The following is an 18,369-nucleotide window of genomic DNA, read 5'->3' as shown; positions in this document are numbered from 1 at the left end:
CGGTGAGAGGTCCCTAAGTCGATGTGAGTAGCTGCTAAACAACGGCGAAGATTTGGTCATGGCAAAACGGCCGCTACCATATGTCCTAGACCGATGTAAGGATATATCTCACCATTTTTTTGTCCTACATTCCAAGTTTGTGAACGTACTTCACTAGAATATATATATATAATATACTTTTTTTTCTCCCTCCATTTTTGTTTTTCTCATTTTTCTTGAGGTTGCGTTGATTTTTTAATTTTTTTAGCACAACTTCCTGAGAAAATTACCCATATCTTTGCCTTTCGTATATTATTATTTCTATATTGTGGGCAGGTAAAGTCAAACCAATCCTTCCATGTAAAAATCCTAAAGCTGATCATCTGGCTCTAATCAGCTGCGTTTATTGCAATTATACATACATACTTACATACATACATACATACACACATACATACACACATACATACGCCAAAAGGCATCCAGATATGCAAACTCTCAAGACGTGAATGATAAGATATCCTTTATAAAGACAGGTTGTATCATTTTTTCCCCTCTACTTGCAAAGTAAACAGGGTACAGGCAGTCCTCGGTTATCCGACACAATGCGTTACTCAAAATGGCATTGTAAAGCGAAACGTTGTAAAGCGAAACGTTGTAAAGCGAAACGTTCTAAAGCGAAACACGTTTTCCCATAGGAACACTGTTTAAATGAAAGGTTCCGTTCCTGAAGGCATTTTTAACACTAAAATCCACCAAATATTTTATGCCGGCAATAAGATATGCAGCACACACATAAATTATATAGTGTATATACTGTATTATATATATAATATAACATAATAAATAATATATTATATAGTATAATATAATATTATATAGTATAATATTATATATATACGCTCTTACGACGCTTTGCAACGTTGTTTATGTGAATGTGTATATATATACACACATACACAACATTGCAAAGCGTCTTAACTGCGTTGGATAAGCCATTTTGGCGTTGTAAAAATGAACATAAGTATGCATTGCATAGCGTTGGATAAGCCATTCGTTGTAAAGCGAAGCGTTGTAAAACGAGGACTGCCTGTATTAACCAATTAACCTGCAATCATCCAACATTAAGTAATTAATACATAACATACACTCATAGGTGCACTATCACAATTAAATGAATAACCCCCTCAGAAACAATAACACTGAGATACAGGCATACCCCGGTTTAAGGACACTCACTTTAAGTACGCTCGCGAATAAGGACATTTTCAATAGCTCCATACCTGTATGCTCGCTTCACGAGTACGGACACTTATTCTGCCCTACAGACCGCCGTAGCAGTGACGCGCTGATTCCCCTCGCCCAATAGGCAAACGGCAGCTCGCGCATGCGCCTGTCAGCACGTCCTGAACAGCAGTACCGGCTCCTTGCCTGTACCGAAGCATCGATAAGTGGGGAAAAGGCAGTGCTTCACTTTAAGTACATTTTCACTTTACATACATGTTCTGGACCCATTGCATACGTGAATGCGGGGGATGTTAGTTCTCTCTTATAGAAACATACCTGGCACCAAGGGCTTAGAAATAGAATACTGTTTTGCAAGCCTTTGTCCCTGCTGGTTTCTGGTTGCTGGGATTCATGTTAAATCAGTGTGTCGCCGGCTCCTTGCCAAGTGAAGGGATTACTAAACATGTTTGTGTAGAGCTTCTTGTAAGAGTAATTCCTTTTTTTTAGTATTAAAAAGGCACAGCAGAGACATAGAAAGACAACAGAGAATAAAGAGAGGAAATGTCCCTTTATTAAGTGCCTACTGTCCCATGCACAGAGGCGCGTCCAGAAGCCGGGAGGTGGAATAAAAGAGCATTTGGGAGAGATTGTCGAGTCTAAGGGTCTTATTTTACATTGTCCCAAGTGGCAGTTGGGGCCATTTTCGGAATAAAAATTCCCATCGACATTAATAAGACTCAAAAGGGGGATATTCATTAAACCTGTGATTGCTGTAAATGTGAGGTTTCATGCGGTAGTGTCCTGATCAGCGTTATCGCACCGTAATGAATGACCCCCTAAAGAAGAAGATCTATTGTACTTGGAAAGGTCGACAATGTTATTGAGATTTTATTTTAAAATTGGTTATTTTTTTATATCATTTTGAAACTGGAGGCAAAAGTGGGACGGAACTGAATGGATAACATCTTACTTTCATGGAGTGTTTATTCTGCACCACATCCTCTATATATGAAATGAAAATCTGTAGTGATCAGCACAGTGTAAAAAATATATATTTATTGAGAAAAATCTACATTAAACTATTTAGTCTGTTCTATTTTATTTCTCAATTCATGTTACTGTACTTTGTCACAGAGTTCTGGTCATTGGAGTTTTTGGTTTCGTGATATTGGGGTTCTCATGTTTGACCATGTCACCAGTGTCTTCCGCACAGTTTTGACTATAATAGTGGGTTCCCCTTTGTTTGAGACTGCCTTCCATAAAGACATTTGTTTCACATGAATGCATTGGGTGAGAGTGTTGAAAAAAATCAATACGGCCAACATTAAAATTACCATTATACTGGGTGAGTATTGTAGACAGGGTGCCCAAAATCAGCAGATAGATGGACATTAAACTCCGTTGGCCCTAAATCGGATGCATCGTGTAAGCAACCTGCATCTCATCTGCAGACTCCACTCTTCACCCATCAACATTACACTTAGCATTATGGGAGCTATAACATGCTTGTGGATAGGCGACAGGTCAGCAGACAACGCCTTCGCTGGACATGGTTCAATTAGGGTTCAATTGTTACGCTGCTGTTGGCCACTCGCACGCCGTACCATCCCTTCCAGAAAACCGAGTCCTGTCCACCGTGCTGGAACCGGATGAAGCGCACACCAGGCCCGTAGCCGGAGAAGTTGTGCTGGATCTAACGCGGGAAAGGAAATGCTCGAGGCAGCTTTATTTAACCCTTTAATGCCAGAGCGATCCTCTGACACAAATGTTAGTAACGGTGAAGTCGTACATAATTGATGCATTTTCCTTTTTACAAAGTCCCTCTTTCCCCCATCTGCTTCCCTTTTAATCCTGGCCAGTCACTATGTCATGGTGACATTACCCAGCTGTTCTGAAATAATGTCAAACCATCGAGGGACACTTACATGTGTCGGTCATTGTGATTTTATATAACTCAGCCCAGATTACTGAAAACATTTTTCAATATTCTTTCCCCAGTTATTTGCTTTGGTAATACAGACCTGAAACACATTTCTAAAACATGAACAATCACTTAATTACAACAAGAAATATACCAAGTGCAGCTTGTCTGCACCTTTAATGTGCCTTACTAAAGATCTGCTGTTTTACTGTCATCTCGTATCACTATTACTGTGGTTTCATTAAAGCAGTAAAATGACAAGGAGTGGCTCAGAGAGTAGACACTGACTATGTAAACAATTCAATTCCTGGTGTCAGCTCCTTGTGACCTTGGTGCAAAGAAGGAGAAGTCTTCTGGCGTGTAGATCGGTGGTGAAAAATAAAAAGGAAAAATAGAAGAAAAAACAGCATTGGTGTATTATTGTTAGAAACCCCAAAATTGGTGGAAAAGAGAAATGTGTAGGAGCCCTAGAATGCCGACATGCACACATGGTTACGGAGCACACGTGATCCAGTCCACTGGAACGGAGAGAGGAGAATCAGACCATCCGGTCGGTCTGTCTACTGGTGTTATCTGCACGAGATGTCGCGAGGTGGAATACGGAGCCAGACAATGGAGCTCTCCGCCTCGATACATATTCTGAGTGAGTAGGATACGGTGGATGAAATGAATCCCCTGCCTTTGTTCCGACAAAGACTGACACCATAGACGACCAGACGGAGGACACGTGAGACCATGCTAGATAGTTTTATATTCAAATTGCACAAAGCTCAAGATAAAACATTTGTGAGTGAGATAGTCACTTTTTATACAAATATTTCTAAGAATAAAAACTACTATACTATGATATTTTTTATTTTCCTATATAAGGCATACAACACGGAAATGTCTATCTAAAGTCATATGTTCCAGTTGACAACAATTATTCCCAGAACTATGCACTCAATAGCCTAAATATTCTACTATTGCAGGATATATTTAAGTGCATACTGTATTTCTCTTTTCTACCAATTTTGGGGTTTCTAACAATATTACACCATTACTGTTTTTCTTCCATTTTTCTTTTTATATTTCACCACCGATCTACGCGGCAGAGGACTTCTTCTTTGCACCATATCATTTGAAGGGGCTGGAAAACCCCCTCTGTCTCACTCAGGTAGCGAGATTGTAAAAAAAAAAAAAAAAAAGTTTAAGTACATTTTACTAATTAGGAACAAGACATTCACATGCATCATCTGTATGTATAATATTAATTTTAAGCAAAAGTCAATAGATACACGGATTTGATGCAATAATATTCTTAGCATTCTATGTTTAGGACTATTAATATTATCTTCCTTTTGTACTGTGTCCATCACGCCTAAGAAGTGTGTGGTCATCTACTGAAGAGGTTGTATGGATATAAAATTCTGAAAATAAAGTACTGTTATTTAATAATAAATTGCCACATTTGCGATATATGTGTGGTACAGCTCAACCCCGTTATTACACGATCTGCTACAATGCTGATCCGCTTATAACACGCTCTGAGTCTGGCTCCCGATTTATAACCATCTCCGAGGGTTTTTTTTTTTTTTCATAACATTCAATGCTTTATTAGCTTACCCAGCATCTGCAGCTCTCTCCTCTCTCTACTTCATCAGGCCACATCAATGTGCGTGGCTTTCAATTTAACTTTCGAGCGCAGAGGGGGGGTCACATGACCTCTCTCTGACCAATAACAGCCCAACAGTGAATACATTTTATGTAATAATCAAGCAGGAATCGAACCCATGACCTTTCAAATGCTAGTAGCAATTCTCTAGCTGCTACACCACAGGGTTGGTGTGATGAATCTGACTCTATAAACACACTTAACATCTATTGGATTGCCTTTGAAATACTCTTAATCACTGGCATTTTTATTTAAGTGTTTTTTAAGTTGCTAATATGTATTAATAAATGAATAAATGTATTGTGATTTTATTATACCCCTGGACCAGCACTGAATAGGTCAACCATCCAGAGCACTTTAAGAAGTCATTACTTCAAATACCCACAATTGTGGGATGGTGCAAAGTGAGGATCAGATTGGTGTAGACACCTCTGATTGTGACCAATCAGTAGCGGACTATGGGTATAAATATGCTCTTAATTCAGTTCAAATTTATCCCTGAAGAAGAAGCTTATGCTTCGAAACGCGTTGGATAAAGATTTTAACAAGTCCTAGGACTGTATCCCCACACTTTGTGTGATTTTTCCTGCATTGGACTGATTTCTCACAAAATAACTGCATTCGGCAAACTGCAGTAAAGCTAAGATCGTGCTTTACGGCATCACCTCCCTTTGCGGCCGGTCGTAAACCCCGCGGGACACGTGACCTACTGCCGAAGTGAGCTGAGACGCAGTGGTAGCTGGAAACAGACCCGAGAAGGAGCAGCTATAACGGCAGCGATCGGGGAAGGAGACTGACCGAGACACAACACCACAGAGGAGGTTTCCTACTACAACCGAGACAGCGTGTCCTGGATGCTGTGAGAGAGAATTCCTAAAGTCTGGAGGCGGCAGTGCGGCGTTGGTAAACTCATGTATTGCACATGAAATGCTTTATACCCACTAACCTGATGTACGCAGATATTATACCCTAAAATTATATTCACCCATTTTTACAAACTTCACTATGTGCGTTTGCGCTTTTGTCTTTTTTGTTTCAGTTGCCTAGGGGTTTACCCCTGTTCATATAGCTGCAGGTCACCTATCGATTTAGAGGTTGTATTTTGTTTTATCTAACACACGGTGGTTAAGGGTTTACTCAATAGAATTATTAATTTGCGCACTTTATCTGTCTTTTGTTATATAGCCGTTGATTTGCATATATTAAGTTTAGTGGATTTGCGTTAAACTAACTGAAAATAACCTCAGTTACTATTTTAGGTAACCCAACGTTATTTGCCCTGATTGACGGAGCTGTGTGCACCTGGGCCTATGGACTCAACTCGATGTGCTGATTTCCAGTGATGCAGAAAAGGTTAGCTTCATTCACATGAATGGAGCTAAAATCTTCCCCAGAATAGGGAAGCACCTTCACCGCATTTTAAATAAAGGGCCTTTGTGGAAGTGTGCTACTTATTTACTTTCTTTTTTTTTGTACATATGGACACGGGACTAACTTGTACGGTGTGCAAAGTGCCAAGCTTGCAGGTACTTGTACCTTCAGTGCATGTTCATGAATTCAACCTTGAATCACTTATGGTGGGTGATTTATTGAGCTCACCTGGTTCCAGTTGGCATCATTAAACTGAGGAATGGTAATGATCTCGCTCTTATATTCCGTTATCACGTCACGGTTGTCAGATAGAAGCTGCACACAGAGTTCATAGAGACATCCTGCATCCGTCCGTGCTGCGTACCTGAAATCACACCGGGTACTTTAATAGAGACCCAAGAGTTCAAACAACAACCCCAGCGTCTGAAATAGACTAGAGATGGAAACTGCATTGCATTGTTTGAAGTTGCTATAAATCTTAATTTCCAAATATAAGGGATAAACGTGGCCATTGTAATTGTATTTGGTAATATAATAACCATAAAGTACCATAAAGTAAAAGGCATACACTCTGTGTTCATTTGCATGTCATTTCCCAGAATTCCTGGCTGCAGTGGAATTGTATGCCAAGAGAAAATGGGGAAAAGCAGGGTTCCAGACCTTAGAAAGAACGAAAAGACATAGAACAGACAAGCACAGCCTGTGTGAGTAATTGTATTGAACAAGCAATAAAAAAAAAAAAATTCTGCTCACTTGTGAGTATAACTCGATGGGCGTAGTGGAGCGTGGGCACTGACACTTCCGTGGTGAGTCGAGTCTCAGATGGGTTTGGGTCCTCTCTCTTCTCAGGCTCTCCCTGACCGGCATCCTTCACCGGAACCCGGAAGTCCCAATGTCTCACGAGATTTCTCCTACGTCACTTCGAGGTGAGCCGCATCAGTATCCAGCGGTGGACGCGGAGGAGAGGAGGAGACCTGAATAGCAGTGCAATATTGCGCATGCAACTCGGAAGCGACGTAGGAGAAATCTCGTGAGACATCGCGACTTCCGGGATCTGGTGAAGGACGCCGGCCAGGTAGAGCCTGACAAGCGAGAGGACACAACCCACCGGAGACTCAGCTAACCGCAGAAGTGCCAGTGCCCGCACTCCACTACTCCCTTCGAGTTATACTCACATGTAAGTGAGCAGAAATTGATTTATTATTGGTGTTCAATACACTTACTTATACAGGCTGTGTTTGTCTGTTCTATTTCTGTTCATTCTTACTAAGGCCCCCCGGCTGGGGGTTGCTAGACTTTGGACCATATTACCCTGGTCCACTCAAACTGAGCACGCTTGTATTACTATTCACACTATCCCTACTTTTAGTCTAGTTGAGCACGGTTTAATTATTGTGTAGGGTTCCAGACCTATCTGAGACATGTGAATGCGCTCACAAGTGATATTTTTATTTGCAGTAGTATTACAAGGCAGTCACCTGTTGGGTTAACATTGGTTAGCGTTGGAACCATAGGGCTCTTGATGCAACATCCCAATCACATTTGGAAGGACCGCATTACAAATATGTTAGCTGATTTCGGGAGCACTGCGATTCTGGTTTTATAGTAAATTTCCCCTCTTGCATATAAAATGTGTGTGCACACTTACCAGTCACTAACCACAATGTCTGGCTGATCTGTGTCCATTAGTTCCTCCCAGTATCCTTCAGCAAGGAGATCAATGACCTGAGATTTAGTGCACCACCTGCAATCAGAAGGAATATTTCTCAGTATCTTTGGGATATTGAATATTTCAGTCATTACTGTGAATTTATTAACTTTGTATTGATTTTTCCGTTTTAAAACTGATAGAAATAAAAACAGTGATTTACGAATTTCTCATTTAGAATTGTTTTATGGATTTGCGTATACATTTGCCTTGTAAATAATTTTTTTGTGCCAATACTTCTACTGCTTGGTTGCGATGTACTTGTCTAAAGCTTTTGCTAAATTATAAGATCCATATTATAAGATTGCATTTTATTATATAGAATTTTATAAGTGTGCTCATATTACCAACAACACATTAAAGATTTTTATAGAAAGAGAGAAGAATGGAGTATTGGCAAAGTGAGCACACAGGATGAATAAAACTTACTGGAAAGATGAAGCAAAGCATTTGTCGATTCCTTCAATGGGAAATTCTTGTCCATTGTCTCCTGGGAGCTCCTCGATCTTCCAACCATCGCCTCCATTCTGCACATCCTCCCAGAACTCTAAATCCTCTACAAATCACATTGTTTTAACCTTTTTGTATTCAATACTTGTCCATCTACGGCCACATACTGTATGAATGTATGTTTTTTGTCACTATACATTAAGACTATACTGTATATTTCCTGACCAGCTTCAGAGATCTGATTCAAACAAAGTAAAAGGATCTTAATCATGGCAGACACTTAAAAATGGATTAAACATTTGAGATATAAATTGCTTACCGAGTTTTACAACAAAAAAAAAAAAAAAACTCTAACAAGTGATGATGGCACCAAAGATAATCAGAAGTTTCACGTTCTGTACTTTATAATGTATGTGCAGTACTGAAATCCCACTACGGATCATACAGATCTACACTTAGTAATATGTTAAAAAGGCAGAACTACAATGTTTTCCTTTTTTTTAGAAAACAAAAATCATACCTGTATAAGTATTTTCAATAATTTGGGGGAGTTTTCAATTAGAAAAGGACGTGGATGTTTTTCTTAAACCTATTTCATCCATCCCAATGATCAGTGTTCGACAAATCACCCAAAAATCTACTCGCCCAACCAAAAAATCTACTCGCCACCTAGTCCCGCCCCCAACTCCGCCCCTAGTCCTGCCCCCAACTCCGCCCCTAGTCCTGCCCCCAACCCCGCTTTAAAATAAAATATATAAATAAAATACATTTAATAAATTCCTAGTCAGAACATTCGTTTTTGACATAAATGTATTTATTGTATTACATTATACTACAATTAGTCGTGTGTGTGTGTGTGTGTGTGTCAATGTCGGATCTAGAAATAAAAGCCAGATGTGAATGACTAGTTTCCTGAACCCCGTAACCAGTGTTTTGACGTCGGCGCTTCACAGAGAGAGAGACAGACAGACAGACAGACAGACACACACACACACACACAGAGAGAGCGGCACACACACACACACACACAGAGAGAGAGAGAGAGAGACACACACACACACACACACACACAGAGAGAAAGAGAGACACACAGAGAAAGAGAGAGAATGAGAGACACACACTCAGAGAATGAGGGACAGAGAGAGTGCGACAGAGAGAGCGAAGAAGAGAGTGCGACAGAGAGCGCGAAGAAGAGAGTGCGACAGAGAGAGCGAAGAAGAGAGTGCGACAGAGAGAGCGAAGAAGAGAGTGCGACAGAGAGAGTGCGACAGAGAGAGTGCGACAGAGAGAGTGCGACAGAGCGAGCGAAGAAGAGAGTGCGACAGAGAGGGAGAGGGTGACAGAGAGAGGGCGAGAGGGAGAGGGTGGGTGACACAGGGAGAGGGTGACACGGAGAGGGAGAGGGAGGGTGACAAGGAGAGGGAGGGTGACAGGGAGAGGGTGACATAGGGAGAGGGTGACAAAGGGAGAGGGAGGGTGACACAGGGAGAGGGGGAGGGTGACACAGGGAGAGGGGGAGGGTGACACAGGGAGAGGGAGGGTGACACAGGGAGAGGGGAGGGTGACACAGGGAGAGGGGAGGGTGACACAGGGAGAGGGGAGGGTGACACAGGGAGAGGGGAGGGTGACACAGGGAGAGGGGATGGTGACACAGGGAGAGGGGAGGGTGACACAGGGAGAGGGGAGGGTGACACAGGGAGAGGGGGAGGGTGACAGGGAGAGGGTGGGTGACACAGGGAGAGGGAGAGAGGGTGACACAGGGAGAGGGAGAGAGGGTGACACAGGGAGAGGGTGGGTGACACAGGGAGAGGGGGAGGGTGACACAGGGAGAGGGGGAGGGTGACACAGGGAGAGGGGGAGGGTGACACAGGGAGAGGGGGAGGGTGACACAGGGAGAGGGAGGGTGACACAGGGAGAGGGAGGGTGACACAGGGAGAGGGAGAGGGTGGGTAACACAGGGAGAGGGAGGGTGACACAGGGAGAGGGAGAGGGAGGGTGACAGGGAGAGGGTGACATAGGGAGAGGGAGAGGGTGACACAGGGAGAGGGAGGGTGACGCAGGGAGAGGGTGGGTGACACAGGGAGAGGGTGGGTGACACAGGGAGAGGGAGGGTGACACAGGGAGAGGGTGGTTGACACAGAGAGAGGGTGACAGAGGGAGAGGGTGGGTGACACAGGGAGAGGGAGGGTGACACAGGGAGAGGGAGGGTGACACGGAGAGGGAGGGCGACACAGGGAGAGGGAGGGCGACACAGGGAGAGGGGATGGTGACACAGGGAGAGGGGAGGGTGACACAGGGAGAGGGGAGGGTGACACAGGGAGAGGGGGAGGGTGACAGGGAGAGGGTGGGTGACACAGGGAGAGGGAGAGAGGGTGACACAGGGAGAGGGAGAGAGGGTGACACAGGGAGAGGGTGGGTGACACAGGGAGAGGGGGAGGGTGACACAGGGAGAGGGGGAGGGTGACACAGGGAGAGGGGGAGGGTGACACAGGGAGAGGGGGAGGGTGACACAGGGAGAGGGAGGGTGACACAGGGAGAGGGAGGGTGACACAGGGAGAGGGAGAGGGTGGGTAACACAGGGAGAGGGAGGGTGACACAGGGAGAGGGAGAGGGAGGGTGACAGGGAGAGGGTGACATAGGGAGAGGGAGAGGGTGACACAGGGAGAGGGAGGGTGACGCAGGGAGAGGGTGGGTGACACAGGGAGAGGGTGGGTGACACAGGGAGAGGGAGGGTGACACAGGGAGAGGGTGGTTGACACAGAGAGAGGGTGGTTGACACAGAGAGAGGGTGACAGAGGGAGAGGGTGGGTGACACAGGGAGAGGGAGGGTGACACAGGGAGAGGGAGGGTGACACGGAGAGGGAGGGCGACACAGGGAGAGGGAGGGCGACACGGAGAGGGAGGGCGACACAGGGAGAGGGAGGGCGACACAGGGAGAGGGAGGGCGACACAGGGAGAGGGAGGGCGACACAGGGAGAGGGTGGGCGACACAGGGAGAGGGTGGGTGACACAGGGAGAGGGTGACAGAGGGAGATGGTGGGTGACACAGGGAGAGGGAGGGTGATACAGTGAGAGGGTGACACAGGGAGAGGGAGAGAGGGTGACACAGGGAGAGGGTGGGTGACACAGGGAGAGGGTGGGTGACACAGGGAGAGGGTGACAGAGGGAGATGGTGGGTGACACAGGGAGAGGGAGGGTGACACAGGGAGAGGGTGGGTGATACAGGGAGAGGGTGACAGAGGGAGATGGTGGGTGACACAGGGAGAGGGAGGGTGATACAGGGAGAGGGTGGGTGACACAGGGAGAGGGAGGGTGATACAGGGAGAGGGTGACACAGGGAGAGGGAGAGAGGGTGACACACTCACAGACACACACACTCACTCAGACACACTCACTCAGACAAACTCACACTCACAGTCTGTCACTCACACACACAAACACTCACCCGTAAGGCAGGGGGTCGCACATGGCAGCGGGGGCCTCCGCACGGCAGGAGGGCTTCTGCAAGGCAGGGGGGGTCGCACATGGCAGCGGGGGCCTCCGCACGGCAGGAGGGTCTCTGCAAGGGCCCGCGCCCCCTCCAGAGTGGGACGCCGACGCTGCAGTATTCACTGGTAGATGTAGAAGGGCCGGTAGGGGATTTCCCCTGCTTAGAGCAGGGAGAGGCTCCTGTTAGGGGATTTCCCCTGCTAACAACTGAGCTGGCCATCAGGGGTTTCCTTAACAGCTGACAGATCGGCAGTGTCCGTAGAGGCGGCACACCGACGCCGCGTGGGGTGAGAGGGGGGTCACGGAGGCCGGGAGAGATTGGTGTGAGGGGGGGGTGGCGGATGGCCCGATGCGAGGGGGGGGCGGATGGCCCGGTGCGAGGGGGGGGGTGGATGGCCCGATGCGAGGGGGCGGATGGCCCGGTGCGAGGGTGGGGCGGATGGCCCGGTGCGAGGGGGGGGGCGGATGGCCCGGTGCGAGGGGGGGGGCAGGTGGCCCGGTGCGAGGGGGGGCGGGTGGCCCGGTGCGAGGGGGGGGCGGGTGGCCCGGTGCGAGGGGGGGCGGGTGGCCCGGTGCGAGGGGGGGGCGGGTGGCCCGGTGCGAGGGGGGGGCGGTTGGTCCGGTGCGAGGGGGGGCGGGTGGCCCGGTGCGAGGGGGGGGCGGGTGGCCCGATGCGAGGGGGGGCGGATGGCCCGATGCGAGGGGGGACGGGTGGCCCGATGCGAGGGGGGGGCGGGTGGCCCGATGCGAGGGGGGGGCGGGTGGCCCGATGCGAGGGGGGGGCGGGTGGCCCGATGCGAGGGGGGGGGCGGATGGCCCGATGGGAGTGGGGGCGGATGGCCCGATGGGAGGGGTGACAGATGGCCCTGCAGGGGCCTGAGGCAGACAGGCATGGAAGCGGCTGGCTGCCGGAAGGGGGAGGAGTGGAAGCGCTGAGGAGGGAGGCCACTGCTCAGAGAGCCAGAGGCATGGTAATCTCCCCCAACAACATGAACCCGCCTCCGGCTTTTTTTTTTTTCCTCCAGCGCGAGCGCGGGAAATTTAAAAAACACACGTGTGCTGCTTGGGCCAATATTTACTCGCCCGGGGGTTAAATCCACCCGCCCCGGGTGTGTAAATGTATATAATTGTCGAACACTGCCAATGATAATGGGATCAGATTTGTGGGCATCCTCATATTCAATACCCAATTGGAAGAGGGGGTGAGGTTCTGAAGCTTAACACCCATGGTAACAGAAGGTAAAGGAACTAAAACAACTCCAAACCTCAATTTACATTGTTTGAAAAGATTGTCAAGACGGCTGTTAAAATTATTTTTAAAATGTATAGGGTGATTTCTGTAAAGACAGTCATGAACCACCCAGATATAACCTCTTAAACATGCCACTGTTAGCTCAGTTTGGACTTCTGTCGAGTTTGCCCTTTTCACTCTGCCGTCCACCAGTTACATAGTATTATATTTATTGACAATGGAACAAAAAGTTATTACATCAGAAATCTATGAGTTGAAATCAAGCCTCCTAGTTGTCATTGCATAATGCGGTTTCAATATGGTTTTGCTCTGGGCATATCATTGTGTCATTTTGTCTTGCAATCTTATTAACAAAAAACAAAGCCGTCATTGCAGTTTGCCGAAAATAAAAGATGTGTACAGGCATACCCCGCTTTAAGTACACTCTCTTTAAGTACACTCGCGAGTAAGTACATATCGTCCAATAGGCAAACGACAGCTCACGCATGCGCCTGTCAGCACGTCCTGAACAGCAATACCAGCTCCCTACCTGTACCGAAGCTGTGCGCAAGCGGGGAGACTATAGAGCCTGTTACACATGTGTTATTTACATCAGTTATGCACGTATATGATGATTGCCGTACAGTACATGCATCGATAAGTAGGAAAAAGGTAGTGCTTCACTTTAAGTACATTTTCGCTTTACATACATGCTCCGGTCCCATTGCGTACGTTAATGCGGGGTATGCCTGTATTACCTGATGTAACATTCTTTTGAAGTTCATCTTAACTGAACAGTCCAGGTGGCCTTATTTTACACACCCGTGTGAAGCAGGAGCTGAACCGCATTCATTTCAGCTCCGGTCATCGCCTGCTTCCCAAGTTACTTATCTCAGTAGGGGGTGCCAGTAACTCGGCCAAGTTTGACGCTCCCTTCTCATGTGGACCAATAGGATGCTTAGACAGATGACGTCATGGCTTCCCATTGGTCCACAAGTTGCGGGAGCTTTGAAACTCCATCATTACATGAATCATGCTAGCCGAGCCAGTGGCAACCGGCCCCCCCTATGGAGGCAAGTGTCTCGGGAAACAGGCGGCCCACGGAGCTGAAATGTATGCAGTTCAAGCTCCAGAGACCCCCTGCTTCAATCCAATGGGGGAAGGAAACAATAATTCTGCATGGATTACCGCTTTAAAGCAGCAATCAGCAACTGTACGCTTTTATTTTACAGGATGGGAACTGAACTGCGTTATCTTCAGCTCCGGGGGCTCTCCCCTCTTCAGCTCCGGGGGCTCCCCATTCTTCAGCTCCGGGGGCTCTCCCCTCTTCAGCTCCGGGGGCTCCCCATTCTTCAGCTCCGGGGGCTCCCCATTCTTCAGCTCCGGAGGGCTCCCCACTCTTCAGCTCCGGGGGCTCCCCACTCTTCAGCTCCGGGGGGCTCCCCACTCTTCAGCTCCGGGGGGCTCCCCACTCTTCAGCTCCGGGGGGCTCCCCACTCTTCAGCTCCGGGGGGCTCCCCACTCTTCAGCTCCGGGGGGCTCCCCACTCTTCAGCTCCGGGGGGCTCCCCACTCTTCAGCTCCGGGGGGCTCCCCACTCTTCAGCTCCGGGGGGCTCCCCACTCTTCAGCTCCGGGGGGCTCCCCACTCTTCAGCTCCGGGGGGCTCCCCATTCTTCAGCTCCGGGGGGCTCCCCACTCTTCAGCTCCGGGGGGCTCCCCACTCTTCAGCTCCGGGGGGCTCCCCACTCTTCAGCTCCGGGGGGCTCCCCACTCTTCAGCTCCGGGGGGCTCCCCACTCTTCAGCTCCGGGTGGCTCCCCACTCTTCAGCTCTGGGGGCTCCCCAGACACATACCATGAATTACAGGTTTTAAATCTCCCACCAGGGGAAATAAAATGTCTGCCATAGGTCAGGCAGGTCAATAGCAAACCACAAGTTCACAAGATATACCCTCCAGCGGAAACAAAAGGCGGCTAACATCTTCCTATTTACCCCGCTTAACCCAGGAGATTTAAAATGCAGGAAGCAATGCTGGTACCTTTAACAGGCAAGTATCTCGGGAGACACCTTTATAGCTCTAGGGACCACATGGTTCCAATATGCAATAAATGGGGGGGAGGCGGGGGGGAGGGGCGCCGGCTTAGGTTGAGGGAATTGCTGTTTTAATCGAACTGGTTTCCTACCTTCTCCACAGTGATTCCTGATAAGATTTCTCTTTCTCTTGCTTAAGAAGTATACTGTTTTCCAGCTGTCTGGTTCAGTCTCTCTCTCCCTTTCAGTGAGGGCCTCCTGCTGACACTTCAGTTGCCAAACATCTGTCCCATCCACTATGTCCTTCCACTGGTTACACACCAACCGGCACACAAGGACCAAGTGTTCGGCAGGGACTCCAGCCAGGATTCGGGTCAGAACATCTTCAGGGAAAGTCTCCATTAGTTTCTGAAACCAGTGAGATAAGAGTTATCAAACGATTCCCTGCGATTTCGTTAACCTGCAAAGCACCATCACGCATGATTGAAGATTGACCGAAATTACCCATTCTTATGAGAAGAAAACAGAAAGGAATCAAAGAATTTGTCATGTTGGAAGTGCATTGGGGGCTTATGTGTTTACTGCTGTAGGTTTGAGCTCACTTTGCCAGTAACTCTCCAGTTGGCACAATGAAATAAATAAAACTGTGTGACCGGGTTGTAGGCTCGCTAAGATTGTGTATATCCAATTGTTAATTTTATTAAACTAATGTCTGTTTATCAGTGTTAACCACGGAAAAAAATGGACACATTTAAATTCAGTGTTTATCTGTGCACTTCTTTCTAGTTTCCATACTTCCTTTAGGTTGCCTTTGTATCCTAGCTGTGGCTTGGTTGCTACATGAGGTCTAATTCAATAATATGCCTTATTTTCCAGGGGGGTGGGGGTGAGTTATCAATATTAACTGGAAGTGCAAGATCAGTGTAGTTTTTTCTGTTAAAACTTAAAACCGAAGTCCCAATCCATAAGCATCCCTAGCTGACATTGTACACTGGTTGAGAAACACTGAATTAGTTAGACAGCACTTCTCCCTTGTGGTAGAAGGCAAACATTACAGGGTTAGCACTAGTAAGCATTGATTTCAGCTATATCATAATGCAATGCAGACTACAGACTACAAACATGTATTATACTTGCATTTCAGCTGTTCCTAGCAGTGGGTTTTCAATACCAGGTGTCCCGTTCTTCAGTTCTGTTACTAAATCAAAAGCAAAATATTAACACACCATTGGAGAACAACCTCTTCGCGCAGAGGACCTGCAACGTTGGGGTTCAATTACATCATGCACAGTTTGCAGGCAACCAGAAAGAGCTGCAACAATTTTCAGAGGTTTATTGTCGGCCCACACAATCATATAAAACTCACCTCTGGCAGTCTCGTGCAGTCCATTGCCTCTCTATCACTGTAAACAGATTAGTGCTACAGTTTTTACCTGTGCCCCCATTTCTGGAGACCTATTGATGCACCCAACGGTGTTTGGATCTGTAAGTTTCCCGACTTCCACAGGATCTCCACACAATGAATTTACAACTTTGTATGCACACAACTTATTCCCGGTGTAACATTAGAAATGTAATAGGTGCTCTAATAATGCTTCTGTATATTGCAATCTCTCTGTACATTTTAAAGCTCACCTGTAAATACAATATCCAAAGTGAATGTACAGAAGTAACATGGGTTATTTTCGCATCATAATGCAGAATATCTCAGATTTTCATTATGGTTCAATGGCAGTGATAATGCAGAATACCCCACCATAGCACGCCAGCTACATCTGCATACACTCAGCGCAGCATTAAATGGGATCAGTCCGATGTAGAAGATGTTAACCATATAGGATACAGAAAAGCCAAGATCCAGTACCAAGTTAAAGAGAACAGCTCCCTGGCCCTTCCTCCTCAGACTGTCAGCTCTACTTGCTCTATCTATAAGGTCATATTCTGGCAGCTGTTCACACACTATGTCAGCATAGCAAACTCCCAGCCTCCTCCTTACATCATACTGCAGTTTGTGCATCTGCATGGGCGAGGCACAGGGCTGAATGCAATTTGTATAGCTTGTGCCAAATGGTCATTTCTGGGGATGTTTAAAGGATGCAAGTTTTTGGGGAGTGATGCATTAGAAACTATGGGAGCGACCACCATCATACAACAGCAATTCTAACTATGGAAAAATCTATTTCCTGCTGATATCAGAACATGCATGTAACTGTAAATATTGGCCCGGATACATCAAGCTGTGTTACAGAAAAATAACGGTATATAATCCCAATGTGCAGATTTCCAGGTCAAGGGGCGCTCAGGTCAATATAGAAATATAGAATAAAATACAATAGTGCAATATGTGCAATAATAGTTTGGTGAGTTTGGTCTGTAAATCCACAGGGGATATACTCACATATTCCCCATTCTTTTTAGCATGTCCCAAATCAGTGGCAGTGATGTGTCGTGATAGACTCTGGTCGGTCTTGTGTTTACAAAATAAAAGGTAGAGGACCCAATAGTGCCGACTGTATAAAAAGTTTTATCAATATAAACAAGTAAAATTGAACACTCACGTGGTGTCAAATCTTTAAAAGCATGTAGCCACACTGGGCAACGGGATGGGCGTCGTTCTCTCAGCCCCCCTCCTCCGTATACTCTGCGTCTCGCTGCTCCGGTCCCGCACTTCCGAGTTGAGTTCCCGGATGATTGGCAGTGCCGGCAACAGTGCTGTATCTGCGTCCTCTCTTCCAGCTCACACGTCAGCTCAACGCGTTTCACCTACTTGAGGTTTCATCAGGAGCACTCCTGGAAAGCAGGAGAGAACTGAAACACACATCTCAGAGGGTACAGTAAATGACAATAACACTTGTAGTGCATTTGCCTGGCGCAGTCTGGTCTGCAACCCTGTATTTCCTCCTTATTGCTTAGCAAATAGCGCTTCCACTGCAGTCAGGGATTCTGGGTAATGACATGCAAATGAGCACAGTGTGTTACTTTTTACTTCTTATCCATTTTAACATGGACACCTATAAGTGTTTCAATCTTTTGGGTCACATCAGTGCGAGGTTGGTTGCTGGCTGTGCAACGTAAAGGTGGTATGTGGGTATAACCAGATATTAAACAAGTTATGGTGAGTAAAAAAAGTGACAAAAACCCTACATAAAAATACCACTTATGGTGCATTTGCATGTCTCAGACAGGTCTGCAACCCCAGTGTACAGGGTTTTGTGTGACAGGCAAACTCTTGGTGGCTTATTCACTAAACTTCGAAAAGTGACTTATTGCACTATAAATGCCCTTATATTGCGATATTGCCTGTGTTG

The 18,369-nt window shown here is 46.8% G+C and overlaps 1 protein-coding gene across 3 annotated transcripts in view; it reads right to left on the bottom strand.

Moving 5' to 3' along the window:
• The window catches only part of FBXO2 (F-box protein 2), a 41,913-nt gene extending 23,550 nt beyond the window's left edge, over positions 1 to 18,363 (bottom strand). Inside the window, exons 1-7 of one of the 3 annotated variants that reach the window (XM_075603475.1) lie at positions 17,620 to 18,363; positions 16,199 to 16,259; positions 15,214 to 15,469; positions 8,290 to 8,416; positions 7,801 to 7,896; positions 6,381 to 6,516; positions 1,760 to 2,899 (exon numbers count right to left, since the gene is read on the bottom strand). In XM_075603475.1, coding sequence (XP_075459590.1) covers positions 2,765 to 2,899; positions 6,381 to 6,516; positions 7,801 to 7,896; positions 8,290 to 8,416; positions 15,214 to 15,463 — 744 coding nt within the window. In that variant the 5' untranslated portion in view covers positions 15,464 to 15,469; positions 16,199 to 16,259; positions 17,620 to 18,363 and the 3' untranslated portion in view covers positions 1,760 to 2,764. Of the gene's footprint in view, positions 1 to 1,759; positions 2,900 to 6,380; positions 6,517 to 7,800; positions 7,897 to 8,289; positions 8,417 to 15,213; positions 15,470 to 16,198; positions 16,260 to 16,696; positions 17,572 to 17,619 lie in introns of those variants that run through there. The other 2 variants (XM_075603476.1, XM_075603477.1) reach the window with 2 other exon arrangements.
• Between the last annotated feature and the right edge of the window lie 6 nt (positions 18,364 to 18,369).

This window comes from Ascaphus truei, chromosome 6 (genome assembly GCF_040206685.1).
Source record: "Ascaphus truei isolate aAscTru1 chromosome 6, aAscTru1.hap1, whole genome shotgun sequence".
In the NCBI taxonomy this organism is placed as follows: domain Eukaryota; kingdom Metazoa; phylum Chordata; class Amphibia; order Anura; family Ascaphidae; genus Ascaphus; species Ascaphus truei.
Note: the sequence above shows the minus strand (reverse complement) of the source record. Positions and strands in the feature narration are given on the sequence as shown.